General features: G+C 42.2%; 1 protein-coding gene across 5 annotated transcripts in view; it reads left to right on the forward strand.

The window, feature by feature from the left end:
- The window catches only part of KLHL29 (kelch like family member 29), a 405,860-nt gene that overhangs the window by 340,422 nt on the left and 38,889 nt on the right, over nt 1–26,549 (forward strand). For all 5 annotated transcript variants that reach the window (XM_042803184.1, XM_033004989.2, XM_042803185.1 and 2 more), the window contains 3 exons: nt 5,276–5,475; nt 11,969–12,228; nt 24,909–25,107. In XM_042803184.1, coding sequence (XP_042659118.1) covers nt 5,276–5,475; nt 11,969–12,228; nt 24,909–25,107 — 659 coding nt within the window. The remainder of the gene's footprint in view (nt 1–5,275; nt 5,476–11,968; nt 12,229–24,908; nt 25,108–26,549) is intronic.

The raw sequence follows: 26,549 nt of genomic DNA on the forward strand, positions 1-26,549 counted from the left end.
AAAACTGAGGCTATGTTATGGAGCTATCTCTTTGCTATTGTCTCCTGTTGGGAGAAGCAGATAATGGTGGTAGGCTGTCTGTTCACAAGCAAGAGCGATGGACCTTGGAGAGGCACAAAGAAAAAGACACACCAAGTCCCATGTGTCTGGGGAAAGATCACAAATGATAATTCTGAATGTGTCTTTATTTTAAAAGGTAATCATTTATTTCAGTGCCCTTTTGCCTAAAGCTTAAATATACGTCATACCTTTGAGTCTACGGCACAGTGAGTCATATGGCTTTGAATGTAAATAGGTGTCACAAACTCTGTCAGTCCTCCTGTTCCCAGCCAGGCAGCCTGGGAGGAAGCTGAACCAACTGTTCCTAGGCAGTAATGTACATTTACAGAAAATGTCTCACATTTTTCATGTTTATTCCGTGCAGATGGCTCCATTTTGAACATCCAGAATTTGTTTTGACTTTGTGACTATAGCTTGTAAACAGAGAGTTGGCTGGCATCTGTACCGGGTATAGGTAGCTTTTCGTATTTGATCTAAAATTGAGTGAGGCTGTAGCCAAACCATTAGTCAGTCAAAATAATGTTGCAAGGCGGTTAAAGGCAGCATATCCAAACCATGAGGGAAGCCTGAATTAGAGGCGGTAGCGCTGTCCATAAATTGACAAATTGACACGCTAGCGGCGTTTCACTTACACAGCTACTTTAGTCAGACTCTAAATGCAGCTTTGCAAATCAAGGCATCTCACTATTAAATGTTTTGAACTGAATCACACATCATGAATGTGTTGATACGAATAATGCAGGGAAAATACGTAGATATATTTATAACTCAAGATGCAGAAAACTCAGTTGCATCGCTATTAAGCATGAAAACACTTGTGCTGATTCTTGTCTCTATGTATTACATGTATGGAAATCATTTTCAAGGACAAATGAATACCAAAAATGTAAAGTTCTCTACTTTTTCTTTTGTCAGTTCCACTCCTAAATCTTCCAGATGAGGTTTCAGGGTTATTTTTCCTGCTATCAGTATTTAAACGTTTTAGATCTTTTCTATATATTTGTTAACAGAAAGCGACACCAATTTTGATTTGTTATTTGAGAGTGTAGTCAAGCCATCTTTTGCTTTAAAAGGTTCCCTGTGCCTTTGTCTTCTCTAGTTTAAGTAATTAAGTTGAAGGATAAGCAGTCAGAGTATGTTCAAAGTCCTTGGCATTATGTTGTTAGACCTAATTATTCCAGACAATACAAAATATTTTTCAGTAACCCCCCCTACCCATTCAGAGTGTATCTGTGCTTCCTGCTTATCTGTGGGCTCAGTTCTGCTTGCACATTGCTCAGGTCTATCACCTTGCTGGAGAAATACATGATTTGTAAATCTGAAAGAATTCCCCAACAGCTACCATAAAATTAAGCTGTTAAAGAGCTCTTGGAGCTTGTTTAAATGTAGACCTAAACAAACCTCTTTGCTGTTTAGCTCAAGATAAATCTTTTTAAAAGTCCTGTTCTAAATCACTTCCCAATTTTAATGAGTTTATATATCAGCCTTTGCCAGATTTTTACTGTAGCTATTCTCCAAGATTACAGCCATGATAAAGTAAGGACTAAAATTGTTTATTATATATTATTCTTCAGAAGCAAAACTTTTTCCCCCAGAGGCTGTTGGGAGAACTATTGATTTTCTGCCACAATGTGAAATGTGTGACCTTTATAATATGAGCAATGATTACAAGGCCAATAAAATGACATCATTCTGTTTAAACTTTAGAGTTCACAGGGCAAATAGCAGAATGTACCACATTTAATGATGTCCACGGACGATAAGTATACATTGCCTGACTTCAAGGGAGACTGAAACACAAAGCAGGCAGGCTCTTCATCCCCAAAATACCCCATGTTTGTGACAGGAGTGGGGGAGTAGGAGTGTATGTACCAGGTAGAGCCGTGTCTTTCCCAGCTCTTAAGGCAAGAAGTCAGTGCTTTTCTGAGAGCAGACTTTTCTAAATGTTTGCATCTATCGATGCCACTGACAAAAAAAACTCCTCCTGATGTGATACGGGATGAGCTATTTGGGGCACAGCTGTATACATTTGTACAGATTTTCCCCAGTCCACTGCATATGCATTTACAGAACTAAATTCTGTTCTTGTAGAACAGCTTTAGCCGCTTCAATTGCAGTTCTTCTAGAGTAGCTGAGAGAAGGCTCCATCCCAAATAGATGAAGTATAACTGCACAGAGCATATTGATATTCTAATACATGTGAAAACAAGGAACACAGCTTTAGTCAGGCTTGGAGGGGGATGCCACAACGTGATTCACTGAAATAATTTCAAGAAGAAATCTATGGAATTTATTACTTCAGTCACTGTTTCCCCACATTATTTTCTTCTCTTCCTTCAGACACTCATTTTCGATCCATTCGGACCTGCTTCAACCAATTCCCTGTCCATTCTCCAGCCAGTACCAACCCAGATCCCCAGCATGGAAAACAGCGTAACAGCATAACACATTCAAGGCATCACAGAGGAAGGAATAGGGATAATTTTCTTTCCCATTTCTAGTTCATTGTGTAATATCAATAATCTCTGTAGCTTTGTATTATACTTGCTGTAAGTGGCTCTAGTGATTGATTAAACACCTTAGCTTTTCTTTGGCATTTAATCAATTGCAGCAGCAGTTTATTGCTTGGTGTATTACAAAGTAAAAGAGATTATTACTTAATTATTCTGAAAAATAGCAGCCTGCAGTTGTTGCTAACATTAGTATGTGTCTATACTGACATTGGTGTCACGTCATCCTTTCCTTTGTACCTCCTTGTCTCTGCTCTGGGAGAGAGCATGCGATTCCTGACGGCTCACGCACAGTCATTCCTGCAGCTATCGCCAGCACAGTGCAATTAGTGGCATTAAATAAATAATTTCTTATGGTGGGGCTTGCCATGGTGCAAAGACCCTGATTCTGTCAATTGCTGGGTATCTCTAAATCTCACTTAAATTTTAGGCAATGTCCTTATTAACCAGCCGGCATGAATATGAACTCACTGTCAGGTACAAACCGCTTCTGGAAACAATTCAGCAGGAATTACATTGGTACCAGGAGGCATTTTGATAGCCCAGGGTGCAGCACCGGATGTGTGCACAACTGGAGATAAATCAGATATGGGGCATGTTATTGCTATGTGAGTGTGAGAAAGAAAAACAAATAACATTTTGTGACATCCTCTTGAGGATCTAGGAAATGGCAACTCTTCTGTTTTGACACCTGAGGTTTTCTGCCTTGAGTGCAAAATTGAATTCATATGCAAGAGTTCAGAAAGAATACTGTGGCGTGATAAAGCATAAGGATTCAGGGTAGCGTACACATCTGTGCATGTACAGGTACCACAGGGATCATGATCAGTGTGTATTCTTACCCATCTGCTTTTGGGATAGGACCTAACCCACCTGTATTCCCATGCAAAGGGATAGTCCACTATTTAGAATTTTAAAAACGGGGTTTAGTTCCTTGCTTGGCCCTTAACTTTATGATCATAGGCAAGTGATTTTGTCTCCTTGTGCCTCAGTTTCCTATTGTGAATGGGAGTAACTGTTGTTCACTACCTTAGAGAAACACATGAAATTAAGGACTGCTTGCTGCTCCTCCATTGTGGTAATGGATACCATCTAATATTTTCAGCAGAAAAAATTAACTTCTTTAAAGCTTTGATCCTGCAAAGATTCATATGAATTAAAGCTGAGGCCTTGACTTGAACTGGGCTAGTCAATGGAAGACTGGTGACAAAGCATCCACGGCAGTTTTTAATCATTTCCCCAAATGATTTCAGGGGCTATTGGGGTGCGTGGGGTGGGGTGTCATGAGGGAAGAAAACTGAACCTTGTATGTTGCTTATTTTTCCTCCATGATGGTAGTAGAGGTTTAACCATCACCTTTCTAGACAGCTTTGTGAATCCAAGAGGTTGATAGTGCTCTTGCTCATGCTTAAATTGGCGTTGCCTGTCAGTAGTGATGCTTTGGCCAGTCCGTACAAGTCACGCAGCATCGTATGCCGGTTTTGTGTCAATTGTGCAATGGCTTTTGCAAGTACTCTAGCAGAATTGGAACGAGCAGACGTTGACTGTCCAGTGACTAGGAGAAGTTCATGTTTCTTTGAGAAGGTGCTGGATGGTCCTAACTATTAAAAGAGTTTATTTTCTTACTCCAACAGATTTCCCCTCCCCTCCTTGATGTTACCACATTTATCATCATTTTTGTCTTTCAGGTGTAACCTGTCTTTAGTGTTGCAGACACATCAGCCAACCATGCATTAAGAACTGGGCCCTTACTTTAATTCAGTATAATTTTCTTTTTGTCCAATAATTTCACAAGCACTAATCCACACTTCAAATGCAGGAGATACTTTGATCCCCAAATTGTTCAGCACTTCATGCAGGAAAAACCATAGGCCACAGTCATGAAACTCCTAGAGGATGGCTGCTGGCTTCCTGTGGCAGAGCTGGTTGTTGTTTTCCCCCCTCTCCCTTCTTTGCTCTAACCATTTTGTCTGTCTATCTTGTCTTGTATTCAGTTTTCAAAGCAATTGCCATGAAGGGCTTCCTTTTTTTAGTGCCTAAAAGGGAACAATAGATTTTTAGAATAAGCAAATTTTTTTCATATGACCAATTGTATATGCATATCAAATCTATCATATATACTTGAATATAACATGCTGAGAAGATCAAGCTAAAGATAAATTAATGTTTATTATTGTTGTTTTTTATGAAAAGGTCTTTAAATGTATCCTTAAATGCACATGACATTTAAAATAATTCCAGTGCTGGATTCCTGAAAAAGTAGATGACCTTTTCTCTTGAAATTGGAGAGTGTTTTTTCCTTAACAGTTATATTATGCACAGAAGATGAGACATTAACCAAGATGCTAAAATGTATTGTTTCCCTTTGAAAGCTAATCCCGTTCCTCATTTTCATTAATGTTGGCTCATTCATTTTTCTTTTTCTTTCTTTCCTTTCCTTTTCTTTTGCAACTGTTTTTGCATGAAAATGCAGAGTAGCAATAAACAGATTTTTCGTAAGACTCGCTTTAAGATTCTTCTCTTTCAGATCCAGTTAAAGTTTTTAAGTTCAGTTATTTTAAAATTCATATTCTTCAGTTCCATAAACAAAAATAATGGACAAATATAATGAGGTGCAAAGCGATTTTCTAGCCCTCACTAATCAATAAATGCCAACAAAATGGGGATGGTGTAATGTCCGTAATTTAATTGTCTGCTGTTGCCAGGTCACCACGAGACAGTAGCAGAAGTGGGGAGAAGCTGGAATTGGCCATGTCCAACCTCACTGCGGATGTCCTGGAATTACTCCTGGAGTTTGTTTATACAGGTTCTTTGATCATAGATTCAGCCAATGCAAAAACCCTACTGGAAGCTGCCAGCAAGTTCCAATTTCATACTTTCTGTAAAGTCTGCGTTTCGTTTCTAGGTAAGAATCACTCCATCTAGTGACGTTTTAAGATCTCATTTTAAGGTTTGTAAGCCTTCCTTCTAGCAACTCTTAAAAGATAATTAGGAAACCCAATATTAAAAATAATAAAATAAAAAAACAGTATTTATTTGTGTTGAGACATGATTTTAAAATGTTGACACAGTGGCCAGTGGAAAATGATCTAGAGAAGTGTAGCCTGTTGGTTGAGTAGCAACTGCTTTCACATTTTGGATTGACTTTTTTCTTGAATCTTTGTTCATACCATCGTCATGACATTTTGTTTCCCAGATCACTGCACAGACAGCAGGCTGTAACGCATAGGTTGCTTGTAACTGTGACAGCAGATATTGGGTGCTACACCAGGCCAGCTTGGTCATGCATTGAAAGAGTTGGAGGTGGACTCCCACAGAAGAGTCAGGCTCTGCAATTTTCTTGCATCCATGAGAAAATCTTTCACATGTCCAATATTCTTATATACAAGATCTGGTTGAACTACTCCAAGTTGAATGTTCACAGGGTTTGTTCTTTCATGCAGCCTTATGGTCTGATGGTTATGTGTTGTCATTAATTTTATTCCCATCCCATAGATGGGAATAAAAGGTTAGTGTGCTCTCACTTGGTAACTGGTGTGCCCTGTGTGCATGGGGAGCGTTTGCCCCAGCGAGGGTGTTCAGATCATCAGCATCACCGGTGCCTCTCCGTCCTCTCGTGGGCACATGAGAAGCCCGTTCTTCTATGTCATCCTGCTCCTTGAATTTTCTGTATATTTTCCAATATAGACTATTTCAAAACAGTCCAAGGTGATCAGGTCAGTTAGCTAAGCTGTACTGGTCTGAACTGGAACAATCCAGCCCCATTTCTGACATGGCAGAAGAGGAGCCAGAACTGGAGCTCAAATGAAACATATGTTGGTTCAAATTCCTGCCTGTATCACATGCCGCTCCTTCACCAACATGCCTATAATATCAGTTAAGGAGACAGTAATAATTTACAAATTATCAACACAAACTTATTAATACAAAAAGTGAGAGCTTGATCTTATATACTTCCCCTGTCCAAGTCCAAGTATCTTTTTTGGACATTTGATTTCTATTTAGGTTCCTTCAACTTGGTATGGGAGATATCATTCACTCTGGACCCTGCTTATAACTTCAAGCCACATGAACTATAGGTTCTTCTTGGGCAGTTTTCATTTAAAATTGACATCTAGAATTACTGAGTGTGGAGGATGAGCATTTAGAAAATGTTGCACTCATTAAAAAAAAAAAAAGAAAAATACACTCAAATGAGTCCAGTTTACTGCTGTGTTAATTTTCACTGCTAAGCTGACCTGCTGGCAAGATGAGTGGTATGACTAGGCTGGTACAATGCAGGCATCAGTAAAAAATCTGTGATACTGTATTCTTCTCTTCTTTCCAGCTTTTTATATGTTCACTTGTTTAAAAACCTGTTCTCAAATGGGTGGGTAATGGTGAAATGAAATCTGTGCTTTGCAATCCCACTCTGTTGGTTGTGCAACTTGGGTGAGGGCTCTGGCTCTGGAATTGCATTCCCCCCATCTTACCTTCATCACTTTTTAAAGTAATTAGATCTTAGGGCCTTTCCAGGAGCAGGAGATATGTTTAACTTGCACTATCTCCAAAGATTCAGCCACAAAACCAAAATACATTTATTTCACTAAATCAATGTGAGATTTCTCTTTTCCGATAGTTAATATTTGAATTCAGTGAACCATGTTATGGTATGAAATAGTAGAGTTGGTTATAAGTTCAGTGATATATGGGGAGTTGCTGGAATTTTGTATTCTCATTTGGAGAATTCATGGAGTGTAATTGCTTATTTTTATTTATAGCTGTGACTGGATTGTTATACTGAGATAGTAGAGCATTTGCCATCTAAAAAGTTTAGGGAAAGGTATTTTGTCTTCTCTGTGGCTGTGTTTTTTTCTTTTCATCCGAGCCACCTCTGCTCCTCACAAAGTAAAAATATGGTAAAAATCAAGGGTTTTTTCCAGGGCTTTTCAAGGATTCACCAGTATAAACAGTGATTCTTTCCCATTAGTGGCCATGTCTAAATAGTGAGAGAAGTGGAGGATGTCCAAAGAGGCCCAAAGAAGCAAAATCCCCAAATTAATAGGTCTGTTCAGCACAGCACCATCTCAGAGGAAATTCAGGTCATCCTTTTTTTAGCTGTGAAGCTCCAGCAGGGTCCTAACTGGTTGATGTCCAGGCAGCACTTGTGTCTCTACCCAGGGCCTCCCAGCAGCATTGGGCAACAGCACCCCAAATCTACTTGCACTTTCTGGTGAAACGTGCTGCAAAATGTGTCAGGAAAATTGTTTCATTTCAATGGGAGATTTCTTAACCAGCTTCACTGGGCTAATTATAGCCACATTCTCTCTCTCCCCCACATGCTGTCTCATCTGCTTTTGTCTAGACCATGAGAAATGGCAACAGTTTTATGCCGACTGATGCAATGATGCTGACAAGTTCGTGCAGGTGCCATATGATAACTGGGCAAGTGTTTGCAAACTGATCAGGACATCATAGGTATTTCCTCTATCCATATGGCTGAAGACTTGAGGGATTTTTTTTCTTTTCTTTTCTTTTTTTTTTTCTTTTTCATATTTAGTTTACACTACCATCAGTCATGGCTCAAATCAGATTTCAGGTGATTCATCAGTATCATGGTTTGGGTCCATGATGCAGGGATGCCCGTCATAGGAGTGAACAAATTCTGAACTTGTACTTCAGCCTGCTGCTGATAAAATAAAAGTATTCTTCCTTAAGTCTAAAGAAGTTGCTGGAACCTATTAGATTCATGGAGCAGAATAGGAAACAGCAGGAGCTCTGAATTTTCTTAGTCTCCTGGACAAAGGGCACAAAGACAAAGTTTGCAAAGAGTATGAGAAGGAGCTATGAGAAAAACTGAACAGACCAGTGATGAGACCTGCATGAATTGTCATATGTACCTGAGGAAAAAAGAGGCCTTTATGGTCCTTATGAGTTCAAGAGAAAATATTATGGGTAATCATTTGTTCATCCAAGGTGGAGCATTTGGAGCCAGCTGGAGAACCACACTGACCAGCACTGGAGAAACTGAAGCATCGACCATATCTGGAGCTAAAAGAAGTGAGAAGCACTCTCACAGGGGAAGTGAAATCTTCTGGATGATGAATGGATCTGGAAGTCTTCCACCTATCTCCCATCTTCACATGCTTTTGACAGTAGTAGGAATATGCAGAATATGATGCCCATCAGAACGGACACAGAGTACTGTGAGAAAATGCACATTTTATGCTAATTTTAGTGATATCCAAGTTATCATCTGAAAAGCATCTCTGGGTGAAAATACCATACTTAATGCACACAGAGGGGGCTTGCATCAACCACTGAGCTTCTATCATACTTACTGCAATCTCGCTGAATAATCCTTCCTACATACCGTCTAGCTCTGACTTTATCTCAAGTCATCCCACTCCCAGAAGTGTGGTCTTAGCAGTCTGCCTGGCTGATTAGCTCGTGATGACTCTGCACAGGATCCCATTCCAAAATCACATCTAACACAAGTGGAGAATACCAGCTGCTGATCTGCATTATTGTGACATATATAGAAACAAATATGCTATCCAGCACTGTCTCAAATCAGTGAGAACCTACTAGATTACATCTGATATCCTTAAAGTCCAGTCAAAAGTCTGTTATGAACTGTCCTTGAGTGCTGGGAATAGCTTAGTAGTCAGCAGTCACGTTCTGAATAGACTCAAGGTGAAACTCCACAAAAATGTGTTGTTACAAGCCCAGTGTTGCTGTGGCAAAAAGCACCAATTATTGTAAACATGTCAGCATCCAAAGGAAAACAGCTCAGGAGCAGATGGAGCAGAACTGGCCCTTACCTGTCTTTGTCATGTCAACATCCTGAAGTGCCCCCAGATTGCAGTCGCTTGGGATGAGCTATGTTATATAGCAGAGGTCTGTATCTAAGTAGTCATGTAGGCTCCCTTTAGTGCAGAATAACAGGCATTGGTAAGGTACAGTTCTGGTCATCCTGAAGTTATTATCCAAAATATTACCAGATTAACCCAAAATATTACAAGATTACTTCTTGGAATTATTTGTTTATGAGTGTTCAGGGATACTAATGTGGTTGCTCAGTTGCACCATAGACAGCTGGAGAGATCAATCTTAACCCCGTATTTTGAGTCAGAGGTGAAAAATAAAGGGTGCCTTTTTTCTGTTCACATGGTAGATATTTTCCATACCTCCTATAGCTGTTGCCTCAGCCCCTGTCTTGCTCACCCACAAGTGAATCCTTCTAGTTCACATGCCAGCCCTCATCTTAAGACATCACCGTGCCCACCTTGCTGTGGTGCTCATCATATCAAAAGTGATGAAGTGCAAAGAAGTGTTTCACCAGCCTCCTGATCGTACCCCAGTCTGCATCTCCCTGGGACCCCTCTCTAAAGGGCCTTACAATACTTGCTGAATCAGAGAGGAGTAACATCACTCGTGTCTGCCACTGAGTGGTTTCTCATGGAAGACAAAGGAGTGAAGCTCAAAAGGGAAAAGTGGAACTGCTTGGACACCGGTGTACCAGGCTGCTTCAGGCACCCAGCATTGTTAGAGGTAGAAAAACCTGTTGAGAACAGAAGAAACCAGTCGTGACAAGTGCTTTTTCTGCCCCACACCACAGGTTCATCTGGGGATGGCATGGGAATCTCTCCTGATAGAGGCTGACCCAGTCCCTTGAAGACAAAGACTCATTCTTGCAAGACTTTTCCATTGTGTGCTAGTAAACGGCTGCTTAATGAGTCAAAGTAGATTATTACCTTTATTATAAACCTTGTGAGGATAAAGTGGAACGGTGTCAGATTTGTCTTCGACTTGAGAGTTTGCCAAGTGATGATGAGAGTTTTGGGCTCTGTTAGATGATTATTTTACCCACGGCTGTACGTATTTATGAAACTGTGCCAACACACAGAACCAAGGAACGTGGAAGAGGGTTTTGGTTCTTTTTTTTTGGAAAAGAAGAAATTTTGGGAGCTTTGTGCTTTATAGCTATCAATTTTCAGCCTGTCTTGGGCAGTCTTTGAGTGACAAAATCTACTGACAGCAAACAGTGTCACTGTTCCAGTCTGCTTGAGGAAATGGGCTCCTTGGAGTCAGTACAATCAACTGATGCAAAATGAGATAGCCTAGTTTCAAGATTGCTGGATCTGTAAAAGAAAATAAAAAGGGAGGTGGGCAGGGGGAGGGCAGAAACAAACTCACAAAACTCCTATACTCGTGATATGTTAAAAAAAAAAAAAAAAAAAAAAGAAGTCATAATCCCATTTTAATAAAAAACATGTATAGATAGTGTGCAGATTTTAAATCTGATGAAAGCAGAAGTTGGGTGCAGGGAAAAATCCCTGAACATTTCCAGCAGAAGCAATCTGATGGGAGTTTTGTTTGAAGAGATGTGAGGTTATCACACATTCCTGTCCGATGCTCTGAAATGGTGCACTAGGATATGATACTGCCCAAATGCAATATGCTTCTCCTGTGAGAAGCCTGCCACTGGCACCGATGCTTTTGTGATCTATTGCAGTCTGTTTCTCTTTTTTTTTTTTTTTTTTTTTTTGTTGGTCCTATATCTTAAAAGAATATATTCTGCCTATTAGTAGTGGCTTGGTTAACAAAAGCTGAGAAGAATCTAAGAGTTCCTCCTATAAAGGTTTGAAATTGGTGGGTTTTTCTTTAGAATAGCTGAAAAGGAAAACAGTACAGTCAAATGTATGGTGTAGTGCACTTTCAACGCAAAGCTACACACTGTGCCGTTACTTCTGTTTGCTGGGTAGGAGATAATGCTGTCTCCTCTGTGCATGATTTCCTTTGAAACCCACTACACAACATTTAACAGAAGGCGTTAGTATAATCTGTGTTTTGCATAAGGGATGTCATCACATTCAGCAGCAACAAAGTTCCTTTGAAAAAGAAAAGGGGGGGAGGATTTTTTTTTATTTGAAGTAGCTTAGTAGCTGAACAGGGCAAAAATTATCATAAAGCGACTGCAGCATCCTCAGAAATGTCCTTAGTGCTGTTTGCATTTATTCTTAAGTGTCTGCACTGGCGTTTACATCTTTACTGTTTCTTAAAGCAACATTGTAGGCGGGAGAAATAGCAGCAGTCTCTTGGCTGGGTTCCCGTCCCGTGGGAAGCCCCAGATACTATTATGTCAGTAGGTTTCCCCAGTGCCTTGTGAAGACTTACACGAAAAGCAAACTTCGAAAGTGTATTTCTCTCCCCATCCCAAGCTCAGTTGTTAGACAGACTGATTTTTGTGCTTTAAACCCAATCCTAAAGTAACCCAGAGTGCTGCTTCTGAAATTAATTAGGGTTGGAGGTTTGTCTGTGGCACGTATTTTTTTCATGATCATGGTAAAAATGTGAATCTTGCTTTTCATAATTCTCACTTGTGCTTTTTTTTTTTTTTTCTTTGCTCCTTTTAGAAAAACAGCTGACTGCTAGCAACTGCTTAGGAATATTAGCCATGGCTGAAGCCATGCAGTGCACTGAGCTATACAACATGGCCAAAGCATATGCCCTGCAAATTTTCCCAGAGGTGGCAAACCAAGAAGAGATCCTTAATATTTCAAAAGATGACTTCATTTCCTACATGTCCAATGACAGCCTGAACACCAAAGCAGAGGAGCTGGTGTATGAAACAGTGATAAAGTGGATTAAGAAGGACGCTGCAATCAGAGCTCAGGTAAAAAAATCTCAGCAGCTTCACTCTGTTCCATTCCCATGAATGCCTCTTTTAAAATAGAAACCATCCCCATACAATTTTAAACGTGAGGGTGCGTAGGAAATGGGATGGGCAGTTCAGATAAAAAAAGAGAAAGGGAATGTAGGCTATGCACAAAATGTATGTCATTTCAAAATCTGATCCCCATATCTGATCATTTAGAATCAAAATCTCATTTGTGATATGCATGGTACAAAGCTAGGGCCTCAAGTTGTTGGCTGCAGACTCGGCCAGAGATAAATTGGGAAGGATTAGACTTGTGTGGGATGCTGCTTTAAGAAGGGGTTGTGTTTTAATAACAGTGGGAAAAAAAAATCCATCAGAAAATCTGTATTTGTTTTGATGCCACATAGTGAATGACTATAACTTCAGTACCTGAAAAAAAGATTCTGTATCTTTATTGGCTGCTTAGATAACCCCTTGGGTATTATATATTTATCAGAGTTAGCCTCTCCTCAACCATCTGAGATACGCAGTCTGCTCTTGACTAAAGAAACTGAGTGTATTACTTTGCCCAGTACTGTCTCCAGATAGAAGCTAGAAGCAATGTTTGGAGGCTGATGATTGTCCTTGGGAACAGAAGGCATCCCTAGTGATATTTAAAAACTTGCCACTTGCCTTTAGTGCAGCTCTTGCAAGTCGGCTTTTGTGGGTAGTGAATTGTGGTGGCCTGAAGCCCAAACCTCTCCATTTGGAGGCCAATTTTCCCCACATACCCCAGAAAGGACAGGTTGTTTTTCCCCTTTCCCCTCCTTTGGAGGCCAGAGTTGCTTGCCTGTCCTGGCAGGGCCAACTTCTGTTGATCCCCAGTCACAGTTTTGGCTGGTTTAGGAGGGCAGTCCCGTTGCTTGTGGACCAGACTGGGACTCAGGGAAACACTCGGCCACACATTATTGATGACATCTCACATCATGAAAGGCCGTATCTTCTTGATTTTAGTAGGAATTCAAGCATCTAAAAGTGCAATAAGATATTAAATGCCTCACTGGATGTTAGCTGGAGCAGCTGCATCTCTGTCCCTCACCTGGAACATGGGAGAAATAGCATTTCCTGAGCTCAAGGAGCTGCTGGATGAGGATAAGGGCATTAAGGATGGGGGGGCACTCCATGCCAGGCCAAGCCCTGCTGCCTGTGCTGCCGCCACCAGCTCAGCCCCGGCCCCTCCAGGGCCTTTCTCCAAACTTGTCCTGCCCAGTGTGAGCAGGTGATGTAGATCAGCAGGGAAATCCTGTGCTCGGGACCCACTTCTCTCTCTGACCACCCCCTCCAGCGATGCCTTTTAACATTGACCAATATTCTTATTGCCCAAAACATTTAGACAATATCGATTTATAGGGATGGACCCCTTTTTGGCTCTCACTGACCTTGAAAAAACAAACTGTTTAACAGAGTGGTTCCCTGCTTGCTTAGTTTGATGACAGCAGTCAGCTGTGTGCAGCTCTGAGCTCTGAACCTAATGCAACCTCGAGGATTATTCCCAGGGGCTGACGAATGGGAGCCCTGCGGCAAGAACCTGTTTGCCTGGTGTAAACAGAAGGTGTCACTCACCAGATGGTCTGGGTTACGTTTTCAAAATTACTGGTTTAAATATTTCCCTCTGCACCCTGCTGCGGTGATGTTATGAATTTAGTTTTTTAAGTGGTGGGTTTTCTTGCCCTCCTCTCACTGCTGCCACCACCACCATCTCCTGCTCTCTTCCTTTCATGTTGAGGTTAAGTTGTTTTTTTGGGTTTTTCTTATTTCCAAGTTGCCTCCCCTCTGCCCTGCGTCTGCAGTGCCTTTGTAGTTTATGACTGCAGTTTCATTTGCTTCTCCAAATTTCTCTGTAGTACTTTGGTTTCGTGCATTACTTTACAAGGGCTTTTAATTTTTAATTTGTATTTATCCATAGATGAGGGTCTTGAATAAATTAATACTAAAGATACGAAGCAGATAACTATTTTCGTGCCAAATCCTACCACTAAACTAGATTTTTTGGATCTTAGCTCCCACTTTTTTTGTACTCTGTGCACTGCTCAATCTATTATAAAGCTCTTAGTTAAATAGGTACTTATTTTCTAAAAGTAGAAACTCATACTTACCATGAAAAGTACCATCTTTACGGTAATGACTTCTGCATTTTCAGAGCCCAGGAACAAATAGCTCTGACAGTGGATAGGAAGGAAGATAGACCTAAATAATCTTGAAAATTTGTGCTTAGTTTGTGGCAAGGCCCACCATGCCAGGAGCTGCCCAAGCTCCCATGAGATTCACAGGCTGCTCAGAGCTTTGCAGAACTGGGTGACCATGGCAATACTGAACACAAGATGGACCTTCTTGCAGGAACTGTGCATACATACTTAGACTTTATTCAGAGTTTGGTGAGAGGGGTTCGCTCAGCTCTCTTTAGACTCTTTAGGGTGGGGAACCAGCACATGGAAGACACCAGTGCAGCAGCAGGATTGTTGCTTCTGCACCCAGCCGGTGGGATCTGTTGAGAGGGTTGCTGGAGAGGTTTTGGCCATGAATTGAAGTAGCCCAAAGACATCACTCCTGCTTTACTCCACGCTTAGGTGACCAGTCTGGTTTTATTTCTCTCTGCCAAAGGCAGTCCTGGCAGTTAATTTTTTCAGGACCTGGATTTCCAGGGCCTGCACTTTCTTCATATCTCCCCTCTCCCCATCTCCCTTTGCCTGACAGGCCAGTCTGTGTTGTCATGTTTTTATTTTCAATAGCTCCAACAGCAGCTGATTAAAATGCCTCTTTGGCAGATTCTTCCAAGTACTGAATTGGTGATTCTCCCAAAGGTGAATGTCTGGCATGATCAGAAAAAGGTCTGTGCTCTTTATCTCACCTGCACGTCCATCTTCCCTGGCAAAGCCTGGCAGGGGCTCACTTGACAGAGTCATCCCTGCAGAGGAGCTTGGAGAAGGTTCTTCTAAATCAGCACCCTCTGCCCCCAGGGCAGCTGCAGCCCTCCAAAACTCCTTGTGCTTTAGTGCCTTTGTGTCACTCCGGAGTGCAAACTTATGCCTGGGGACAGTAACTCTCACCACTTGTGTTCCCCACACCGCAGCTCCTAGTACCACACTCTTACAACAACTAACCCATCACTGCCTCCTTTCCTGTTGGAATCCCTTTCCAAGAGCCTCTGGGAAGGAGATCTTCAACAGAGGCTCTTGTTCTCCTGGAAGGACATTGAGTGTGCTTGCTTTCTGCTTTTCTCTGCCTTTCTAAAAGCTCTTCTTCAGATATCTAATTGTTTCTGCTTTTGTTAATTCTTTCCCCACCAGGTGGGAGGGCCGTGGCAGGGAAGGAACCAGGATTTGCTTGCAAGGCAAGTTGAAAAGCTGTGCTCTGGCTGACTTTTAATTTTGCAATTTGTGCTCACATGAAATCTTATGGTGCTTAAAAAAGTACTCTGTGGCATTGCAAAAACCAACATCCGAGCCTTGTTACAAAGAGGGAATAATAGTACTTTAAAGGTTACTGATTCATCTACGTAAGACAGAAAGGCAGTTCAGACAATGACATATGTCTTAAGCTAGGATTTGGTAAATAGCTGTATCCAGTGCATTGAAGCAGCACGCCCGCTCATATGGTAATGTTTATGGAGCTATTTTAGTGCTGCTGGTAGTGCAGTCACATAAAATCGGTCTAACCAAAAGAAGCAATGTGTGATGTGAGGTCTGAACTAGGTAGGTAATTTCCTGTGCCAGCAGACACAGAGCACTGGTTGTAGGAGTCTTCTTGATTGCTTGTCACTGAGTGGAAAGCCTGCAGCTGACTGACACATCTGGAAAAGCTGTATCTACTGTTTTTTCTATTTATTTCTCTTCCTGACTGATGGAGAAGATTGTAGGGTTTATCCTAACAGTTATCCCTTTGATAAGCTTATTACAACTCTGGCAAACTCATGCAAAAAATATATTGTATAATGGAGGCTTTTCTGTCTGGAAACCAGCATGATCTCGGCCGTCCGAACAAGGAAAGATTTCTGCAAAGGCCCAAGCAGTCTTCACCTGAGCTCAACCCCCAGCTCTCTGCATGGCTGTGGGCTACTGGGAGGATCTGGTGGATAATGAGCCGTATTGTCCACTGGTACTAACGACTGCCAGAGCTGCGCAGAGCTGCAGTCATGCCCAGTGTTGGTGCGGGATGGGGAAGATGTGAAGTTGCTGGATGCACAGCAATTTGCTGCCTTCCCAGAGCAAGGACGTGCCAAAGTTCATTGAAAACTTTCCCACCTTCTGCTCTAAGTCCATATTTGTATCTGTTTTCTCTGACATAAAAAACATAGTAGCATGTTTATTAATAACTGAAAGCCTGAGAAAACAAGACACCTAGTTGCGTGAAACTTCCCTCTTGCCCTGAGGAGGGACGAGAAGCGAGGAGAGGACACACATTTCAACAAGTTGCCCAGAGTAGTGCTGAAAGAGAGGCAGGTACTGCAGCGATGAGTGACAGATGACAGGCTCAACTGAATGGCAGTCACCTTTTGTGGCAATCTGCAAGGATATAATCATGTGCCCTTTCTTCAGACCCTGTTTAAAATCATGGTGTCCAACAGAAAAATGAAATGTCTCCACCATAAAGGCATTAACAAGCCTTCTATGAACTTGTGTCCTCAGAGGCATATCTGTCTAAACAGCATCTTCATGGTGCCTGAGAACCAGAGATGCGTAGACAAATTGGAGGTAATTTAGAGAAGAGAAACACAAATGATTAAAAGACTGAAGGAACTGATGTGAGAAAAAAAAGATTAAAAGATGTGAATATGCATGACTCGGCCTAATGACAGCTAAAGAGGGATAAATGTCTACAAGGAGAGGAGTTGCCTGGAAGGATGCAAGGGGTGTAACAACAGTAAGGACCACTGGGATGAATTTGAGACTTGGCAAATTAGTCTAAGCAAATACAAAGCTCACCTGAAAGCCCTGCATCTGTCAGTGGGAGTAAGGAAAGGTGATGGAGGGAAGGAGGAGAGGATTTCTGTCAAAAAATGCTACAAACGCCCTTGAGCTATATTTTGGCAGTGACAGAGAATGGCAGTTCAGAGGCAAGATCCTACTTGCTGGTAGCGGCTGGTAACCATGAGGGAGCAGATGGAAGATCCCTGGTCTGCAGTTAGGCTGTTGCAATGGTAGCATAATTTCTCAGACACATTTTAAAGAGTCTCCAAAGTTATGCAGAAGAGCAGCTTACTCCAAGAAAATGGAGAATCTGACAGGGAACAAGCACAATCCCAACCCTGCAGTGACAAGGAGGTAATGATATATTCAGAAGCTGATACCAAATACCAGCATGTACAAATTACTGAAGTTCATCATAATAGGAAATTAATTGATCAATCAATGTGCCTACGGTGATTAAGCTTCAGGAAAGCAATGTTGGAATAAGTATGAAAAGGAAGCTTCCAAGGGAGCCTAAGTGAATTAGGCACTAACACTCTATTACAGTCAATTAGGCTTCTTTGAAAAGCCCATGCTACCCTGATGCTTTGAAATCCATTTGTGGGAAGAGCAGACAAATTCAAAAAGATGCCATAATGAAAGTGCAAGAAGCTTCAATTTCTCTGAAAGTGGAAAATGCAAGGGATGAGCGGTAACCCATGTGATTTCCCAGGGACAGGCGGCTCAAAGAGCTCAGATTTAAATGAAGCTTTTTCAGACACACTCACAGCCTGTACAGGCTTACAGAGGGAGGAGAAAAGGCAGCAGCAGGAACAGAATCAGTGCAGGAACATGCCCTTGGCTATATATTGGAGATAGAAACTACTTTAAATAAAAAAAAAGAGGATGCAGGTGACATTAACAGTTCCTTAAATTCCCCCATACTAAACTTAAGGTTTTTTTAAGAGATACCCTTGACTGAAAATGTACTGACTTATTTCTCTGTAGTTTAAATTGATTTGAGGAGCTCCCTTCTCTCCCAGTCTGCTCAGTCTCTTAGATTGTGGCTTTTTCAACACATTTTCCTATTTTTTACAAAATATTTCTCTGCTGTTGCTGAAGCAACAGCCTTACAAAGACACACGTCTGCAAGTAGCTCCTCACACGTGCTCACTTGTATTGCCTGGTGTGGCACGTGGCTCTGTGCTCAGGACCAACCTCCAGAAACAAAATAGTTTTACACAATAGGCAAGAAGCATTTTGGAGAATTATTGCACATGGATTCACATGTCAGCGTGTTATAGGAATGGGTGTATCAGGAGTTTACTTGGTTCTGTGAAGCATCATAGAAGCTTCAGCCATTTTGTTGTTGGCAGCATGCTTTTGTGGTGAATCTCTGTGCACGTGGGTATTTGAATAGGTGACTGTCCCTAAACAAAAAAAAATGCCACTCATCTCTGCAGTAACCTTTGGGGGAACTTAGGGGTTTTATTTGATCGAGTTTAGTCAGCAAGCTGGAGATTGCATGGTAAGAGTGAAGTTTTTTTAAGCCGTACTATCAGGTAAATTCCAAGCACAAAGGATCAGTGATTTATCTTCCTGTGTATTAAAACAACTCTCATCATATTACTTCTAGAAATACCTACCCGAGTGCTGCTTTGCAAACAGTTTGGAGAAGAGGACAGCAGTTCTCTTTATACGACACTGATGACATTACAGTGTATAGTCAGCTTGTGCTGCCGTAAAGATGTCATGTTGAAACCTTATTTCAGGAAGACAGAGGGGCTGCTCTTTCTTTCTCGCTAGGCATGAGATTTATGCATGTGGCATCCAGCCACCAAGCCACCAGCTGAACTCAGCGCCTGTGAACCAGATTTTCTGCCACATGTTTATCTCATGATATTATGAGGCTGTTGGCTGACTTGCTACCAAGCCTTTTGGTTGAATCTGAAGGCAGCATTGCAATTCCAATAAGTCAATACAGGTGATTAATAAATATAGCAAGCGCACCAGAGGGCTTAGGCTGGGCTTTGATGTGATCTCGGGTGTAGAAATGTGCAGGTTACTGGAAACACATTGTGTCTTTGTAAAACCCGGGGGTTAGACATATCAAAGCAAATACCCTCTTTACCAAGTATCAGGACAGTGCAGTGAAAATCTACTGGGAAAGGGCAAGTTTGTGAGAATGACAAAACAGTGCATCAACAGCTTCAGCTTCTTCAAACTAGCTAGTCCTCAGCTGGGCTTGCACTTAGAAACTTGGAGCCGTCAATATTTTGAATATCAGTCTGGTTATCCTGCTGGGGAAGCCTGGGCTGAGCTGGAGATGGTTGTGGGGAGGGACTGCTCACATCACCACTCCAGTGCACCTTTTTGCTTGGCCACCACGCCACATCCCCCAGCCGTCACCATCGTCACAGACGCTGGGCAGTTCATTACCTGGACACAGGATTGGCATCAAAGGCTAGCATCTTGCGGGTGTGGGGTGGTGGTTTTTCTAATTAGAGTTCCGCCTTCTCATCTGAAAGAGCTTTATGCAGTGGGGAACTGATTCTGCTTCAGATCAACATAAATCTCCTTCATAGATCTCAGATGAATCAAATATATTCCTACTTCATGATGTTTTTAAAAGCTCTATTGGAAGTATGCACGAAGAGCTGAAACATCAGTTTATCGAAGCAAAACCCTATCGTAATGTAGGTAATCTAACTTCTGTATTTGCATTTCTAGCTGAAGCCTGTTTCTTTAGGCAGATAGCACAAAGGGTCCTTTGTAGGAAGAACAGTAAACTAGAGAGACAGATGAGTTATAAGACATAAGGGAAACATTATTTTAACCTCTCTGGGCATTACTTCAAAAATGTTAAAAATCTCCAGAGCTTTCCAGTGTAACATTGAAGGAGCAAGAAATTTGACTCTGTAGCAGTAAACGTATTTCCTTTTAAAACTAATTGTATACTGTTGTAGCTCAAGTCTTTGCAGGAGCACACCAAGAGTCCTTTTGGAAAATACCTGTGAGGATTTTACTGGATTAGAGATTTGAGAATAAAAAGATTATTTTTAATGTGATACTGAAGAGGGTTTTGTAACTGAGCCTTAGAAGATACCAGAACAAAACCCACTTGCAAGCAAGTGTTCATAAGACAGATAAAATTAGTAGGAGAAGAAATGTCACAAAAAGTTTAGTAAAGTAAACGTCCTCACTCAAACTACCAGCCAGGAACAAAACAACTACATTTGACTGTTTTGTAATATAGTTTGCTCAAGCTCTGGCCTGCCTACCGAGATGGGAGTAACTTATATATGAACAGATTATTAGGGAAAGGCTTGAAAGAGTCAACTTCAATGTGTAGCGGATCATGTTGACCATACATTCCTCTGAATCAACATTCATCCAGTGAAAACATTTAGGCTTCCTTGCAGCGTGATCACGACCTTCCGGGCACAGCGCCCAGGGCAAACAGACATGAAAATTCCCACCAGAGGGGAGGGTTACTGAGCCTCCAGTTTGGGTTGATGTCTGATTGTAGACATCTCAATGTGGCATGTTCTGAGGCATGGTCTGAGGAATGCACTCCCTTTTCAAGGAACTGATAGCTTACAGTTTTAGGCCAGAAGGTGACACTGATATTCTCTACTTCCCCTGGTGCATGATGCATCCTCTCAGCTCAGATTGCTCTGGGGACTGTGTTATGTGTGTTAACTAAATCTCTATTAATTATGAGTTTACACATGTCTAGCTAACAAGTAAATACTTGCTTGTGTGTACCTATTTAGATGTCTGAATCTAGAGCTGAATCTCTCTCTCAAAATGTTTAGGTAATTAAGATAAGATCTCCTAAGATTTTCCTTTCCCTGTTTTTTCTGAAACACACTTGTGATTGCAGGCTGGTTGAAGGCCCTGCTTTCAGTTCAGCCACTGAAATCGGTATTGGTGGAATAGGTACCTTGAAGCAGGTCAGATAGCACCTCTCAAAAGTCACTACTCTACCGTGTCCCAAGTGACTGTCCAAAAAGTCTTTGCTCATGTGGTGTCAGTGCCCTGCCTCCTGCAGAATCACCCCAGCCATGCACAGCACCACGGAGGCATCCAGCAGCACCACCACGAGTATATGGACTAGAACCTCCACTGGTACAAAACCCAAGCAGCTCCCTTCATCCAACAGGAGCTATGCTGAGGTTCACATCACCTGAAAAAACAGTCTTGACTGGTGTCCAAAAACTTCTCTACCATTTTAAACAATAAATTGGTTAGATTTTTGCATAGTGTGACCATTTTCAAGGAGCCGAGGCATGGTCTCCAATGTTTATGAGTTTATAACTCCTAACTTTAGGCCAGAAGATGCATAAATATTTTCTGCTTCACCCTGGCATGTGATGCAGGTTGCAGAGTAGTCATAAGTGATTCCCAGCAAAGACCTGAGAAATACTTCTGCTTGTCCAGCCAGTGCCTGCAGCCAAGTAGCAAGAAGAAAACATCCTCAGAGTTACAGACACAAACCACAACTCCAGGGTCCCAAGGTTGTTGCCAGCTGAATTTAGCAATGTGCCCCACGCAGGTATTCTGCTGTTTTAATAAAAACTGGTAAAATTAGTAGATGCAGTAGCTACTTCATAGCTGTATAGGGAACAACAGAAAGACAAGACAGAATGGAGAGCAAATAACAGACAGTAAGGAGGTTGAAATGCTTTATGGTGCTTATTCCAGTCTTAAATGAAAAGGATAACAGTAACAGGATATTTAGTACAATCATAGCTAACAGAGCTAGGAAGCCTTCATAAGGGAAAATCCAAAAGAAAAAAGCTGCTGATTGCTCAAATCACTTGAATATTCTTAAATCAGTGAGGCTAAATGAAATTCACCCTTGACTATAGTGCTTATAAGAGCTGGTGCGAAAAACCGTTAGTTTATAAAAGCCTCTCCTGTCTTCTTGAGGTGCTGCAATGGTACATACTCTTCAAAAATCCCTTGGTGAAAAACACTGCAATTATATGTACCCTTAATGCTATGAGGGACGAGCCCAAGTCGCGACTGTGTGCGGTCATGCACACACACACACACAGAGCCGGCTTTTTCTAGATGTTTGAGCAAAGGGAACAATAAGAGTGGAAAGTGACATCAGTTTTGATATGTGACATTAACTTTCAAGCCCATGAAAGGGAGCAGCATGTTCTAATTATTATTCCCCTTCAAAATAAGCCACGAGTTCAGACAAAAGAGGAGAGAAAAAGGGGGGGAAAAAAATCCAGGAGGGAAACAGACACATTTTCTCACTTACCTAATTAAAGCAAGGTGGGCGAGCAAGAGGGAGAGCTCGCCATGCTCAGGCAGCGGCGCTGCCCCACTTGTTCTGGGAGGGGTGGGAGACGGAGGCGATCGTTCTGCCGGGCCCATGGCAATTGTCTGTCTCCCCCAGAGGGGAGCTGTCTTCCCAATGCTAATTCACACTCGACTTCAGGACATCGTGGTGCCTGTCCAACCCCGTGTCCAAATTTAGTGGCACAACTGTTTGAGCCTGTGTTTTGCATCACTGTGTCACAGCCGCTTCCCGGGCAGGCCTGCCTCGGGAGCATCAGGGGCAGCTCTGGCGTGTCCCACCACACCAAGGGAAGGTGCTGGCTCTGCGATACACTCCATATATTTTACAACTTTCTTTAAACTTCCCTGTAACAACTCATACTGCTTCCTGAGCAGCCAATAGTGGGGGATTAACCTCCCCCGTGGGGGTTGTCTGGCTTATCCCCGTACACCCGCTATCTACATTATTCCCATGTCCCTATGACACGCTTCATCTTGGCTCCCATGTAAGGTTAAACGCCCCCAACCTTCTTAAAAAAAGCACTTCCTGAAATCAGAGCTTTGCCTCCCACTGCCATATGTCCACTGCTCCCTCTCTTACAAGGTACCGTTTAATGACATGAAGATATCTGCAGCCAAGTGCCTGACATTTGTGACTCCAGGGAATGGGAGCAGCCGTTTTACCTCCTAGAAAGAGCCTTAGAAATGGATTTTGGCAAAGAAAATAAAGGAGTGTCTTCTTTTCTGTTTTGGAGGTTGATGAAGTGATCTCAAGCCCTACTTAGCCCCATGCTGTGACGGAGGTAGTAGTGAGGAGTAACGGACTCACTGCTTACGTGGGATTTTTTCCAGAAGATGAGCGCTGTCATTTTTGTGTGCCTTTTGTGCATTATTTCTCTTTTTCATCTGCAAACAACTGCAGGGTGGCTAGACCTAAACTCTTTGAGCTATACCTAAAATTGCTAGTCCCGGTATCAAGGAGGGCTGGTGAGCAGGGGTCTGGAAGTCAGCCTGAGACCATGGTCATCTCCCTGCTGCCACTTGGGGTTCAGCTCCCCGCGGGTAGTCACATCCTGGCTTTGACTGAGCTTGCACCAGGCTGACATGGCTCTCCGGCAGCCATGTTGGGAGGAGAAATCCTCTGTTTTCCTCCTAAATAAAGCCTGCCTGCTTCTTGATTTTGGATGGGGAAAGGGGAAGCCCTGGAAGCACTTCAGGGTGTCACTGCATCCTCACCTGCCTGGACAGCCCATTCGCTGGCTCAGGCCACATCCCTGCCCTCCCGTCTCACTGTGCCCCTGCCCCGTTCCCATCCCTGTTCCTGCTGTGGTTTGGATCTCACGTGCTGCAGGGACAGGCACACTGCTGAAAAAGAAAGCGGGAGCCAAGTACCTTCTGGAAGACCAGAGGCATCTGCAGGCCAGCAGATGCTGCTGGCACCCGGTGTTTCTCAGGACCAGTCGTACGGACCTCAGGAATATTTATTTACATCCTGGCCTCAATCCCAGTTGGGATCTTTGGATGCTGCCACTATATGAATATTTATTACAACAGATGATTGTCTTTTATTGCTGCACACCCTCAGTTTGCATCCTGTTTGTGTGTATTGCTTCTTGAGAACCATGTTTTCCTATTACTCTGCTTTTCACTGAACTCTTCTGCTGCGTTGTGATATAACCAATTATATATAAAAAGAATAATCTGGGGATGGGCTCTTGGTTTTTCGATTGCCGTTTTCTCTCTTGGGGTTTTGTTCTTTAAGCCGTGTTCAGTTACAGACAGCTTCATTTGTTTGGGTGTCCTTTGCCCTCTGAGGTTTAATGTATTTATTTAGAAGATGAAACTTACTGTCAGTATTTGTATAGCACCCTCTGGAGTCTGACTTCCCCAAAATCTAGAACTACATGATTTGTTTCACCAACAAATAAATCCTATTAATTAAAAGATTTTTAGCAAAGTGGCTGATATTATTCAGTCTTTGCCATAGCAGTTGTTGAAATCCACCCTATTTACCAGCTTTTGTTTCACATTTATAGTGCCAGAAAAGACTTGTTGGGGTTTTTTTTTTTTTTTACAGTGCAACAACCACGCTCACGTTTCAAGGTTAATTCAGAAGACTCAAAAGCTTATTGCATGTCTTCAGTGCACAAGCTGTTATATTCAGCCTGAGTTCAGAATGAGTTTTTATTTCAAAAATCCCTCCATACAGTGCTATATAACAAGAGTTGCCACCTTTTGAAGATTATTTTCAGTCTCCTAGGACCAAAACCAGCCTGGGTCGGGGAGCACTGAGGGCTGCGTTGTCCCTGTCCCAGCCAATCGCCAGGCAGGGCTTGTATGCAGCATCCGTGACAAGTGTCTTTTCAGGTTGGGTGACAGGGGACGGTTTGCAGGGAAGGAGGTGGAGATGCCAAGCGGCTGAACTCCGGCACAAAGGCTGCAGTCTGTTATTATTTTTCCCCCCCCTCACAGTATGCTGCGGAGTTGCTGGCAGTGGTGCGCCTCCCCTTCATCCATCCCAGCTATCTGCTAAATGTTGTTGACAACGAGGAGTTGATAAAGTCTTCGGAGGCTTGCCGGGATCTCGTGAACGAAGCCAAGCGTTATCACATGCTGCCGCATGCCCGACAAGAGATGCAGACACCGAGGACCCGGCCCAGGCTCTCTGCAGGTAAAGCAAAAGTTCCTTCAGTGACATCAGCTGCCTGGTCCGGTGGTTCCCAGGCATGGCCAGGACATGCCCTGGGATGGGGCACAGGCCTTGGCTCCTTCCCTTGGCTCCTTTTCGGAGCCTGATGATATTTCAAGATCAGTTTTCCATTTCTACTTTGCTGGAGCATTTAAGAGCCTCTCGCAGTGGTTGTACATGGGTGTTTAGATGTATGGTTCTGAAAAGGTTTAAAAGGAGCCTAGTTTTTAGGAATTATTAACTTTGGTAGAGACTGTGACTTTCCCCCATTGTCCTGAAAGTGAGTCCCTTGCTCTACATGCCTCAGTTTCTCTGGCTGAAAAAATAGGTGAATAATTTGCTTCTTTGCCACTCAGCCTCTTGTGGGGAAGATCTGACTAATATTCATAAAACAGCTTCACTTTCACAGCCCTGTGTAAATATATTATTTTCATATGGTGAGTCTTGCAGTACCAGTACAGGCTGTTTGCTGCCTCCAAAGCAAATGGATCACACATGAGATATTCCCTTCTAAAAACCCAGCAACTATGAAGGACCATGTCTCTTCAAGAAATTTCTCATCCAAGGAAAGCATGCATTTTCCTTTTTGGAAAAATACATCAAAAAAACACAAATGCCCAATTTGCCAGCAGAGCCCATATCATGGTAACGTGAGAAATATCCTAAATATTTGCTGAACAGAGTGGTGTAAATATGTAGGAAAACTGCATCCAAGGAGGATTCAGATGAAACAGGTGAATTGTTTTAACATAATGCCTGTACTTCTGCCTCCCGTAACTACAATCACAAAGCCAGGCAAAACTTTCTGTCACTGCCACTAATGCTAATGTGGCACCGAGATGGCATATCAAACCACGGCATTTGCAGCTTCTGGAGACTGCCTCATCAAGGCACCTTTCAGAAGGATGAAGTGTAGAGGACTTTCAATAACAATCTACCCTAAAAAGTCTTTCATTGAAGACGACTAATGGTGTGATATTTGAAGGGATTTTTGAAAAGTGCTTATTTTATGTATATAAAATTGTAGGTGTAATATGATCCATTTCCAGAAGCTTGTTGATGAGGGAAAAGTGATTCTCTCAGGGTAAGAGAGGGTGATTATAGTTTTTTAGGTCAGAGTCTAATTATATAGAATCATGTTATTTTGCATATCAACAGCATTTATGTAGGCACAAAGGATCTCTAAACACCCTTTGTGGACTCGCAGCAGCATGTCACATGCCCTCTCGAGGTCGTTGATTATAATCAAGTTATGTCTTGCACAGGTGATTAGATTTTCTGGTATGGCACAAAAATAATGATCTCTTGTTACTGAGAAATATTTACTTAAAACTGTACAGCACTTTAACTTAATAACTTTTAAGAGAGTAACCTTGCTTGAATGACACATACATTTTTTGAAAACATTAATGAAGAATGACGAT

Source organism: Tyto alba, unplaced genomic scaffold (genome assembly GCF_018691265.1).
Source record: "Tyto alba isolate M040663 unplaced genomic scaffold, T.alba_DEE_v4.0 Super-Scaffold_40, whole genome shotgun sequence".
Lineage (NCBI taxonomy): Eukaryota > Metazoa > Chordata > Aves > Strigiformes > Tytonidae > Tyto > Tyto alba.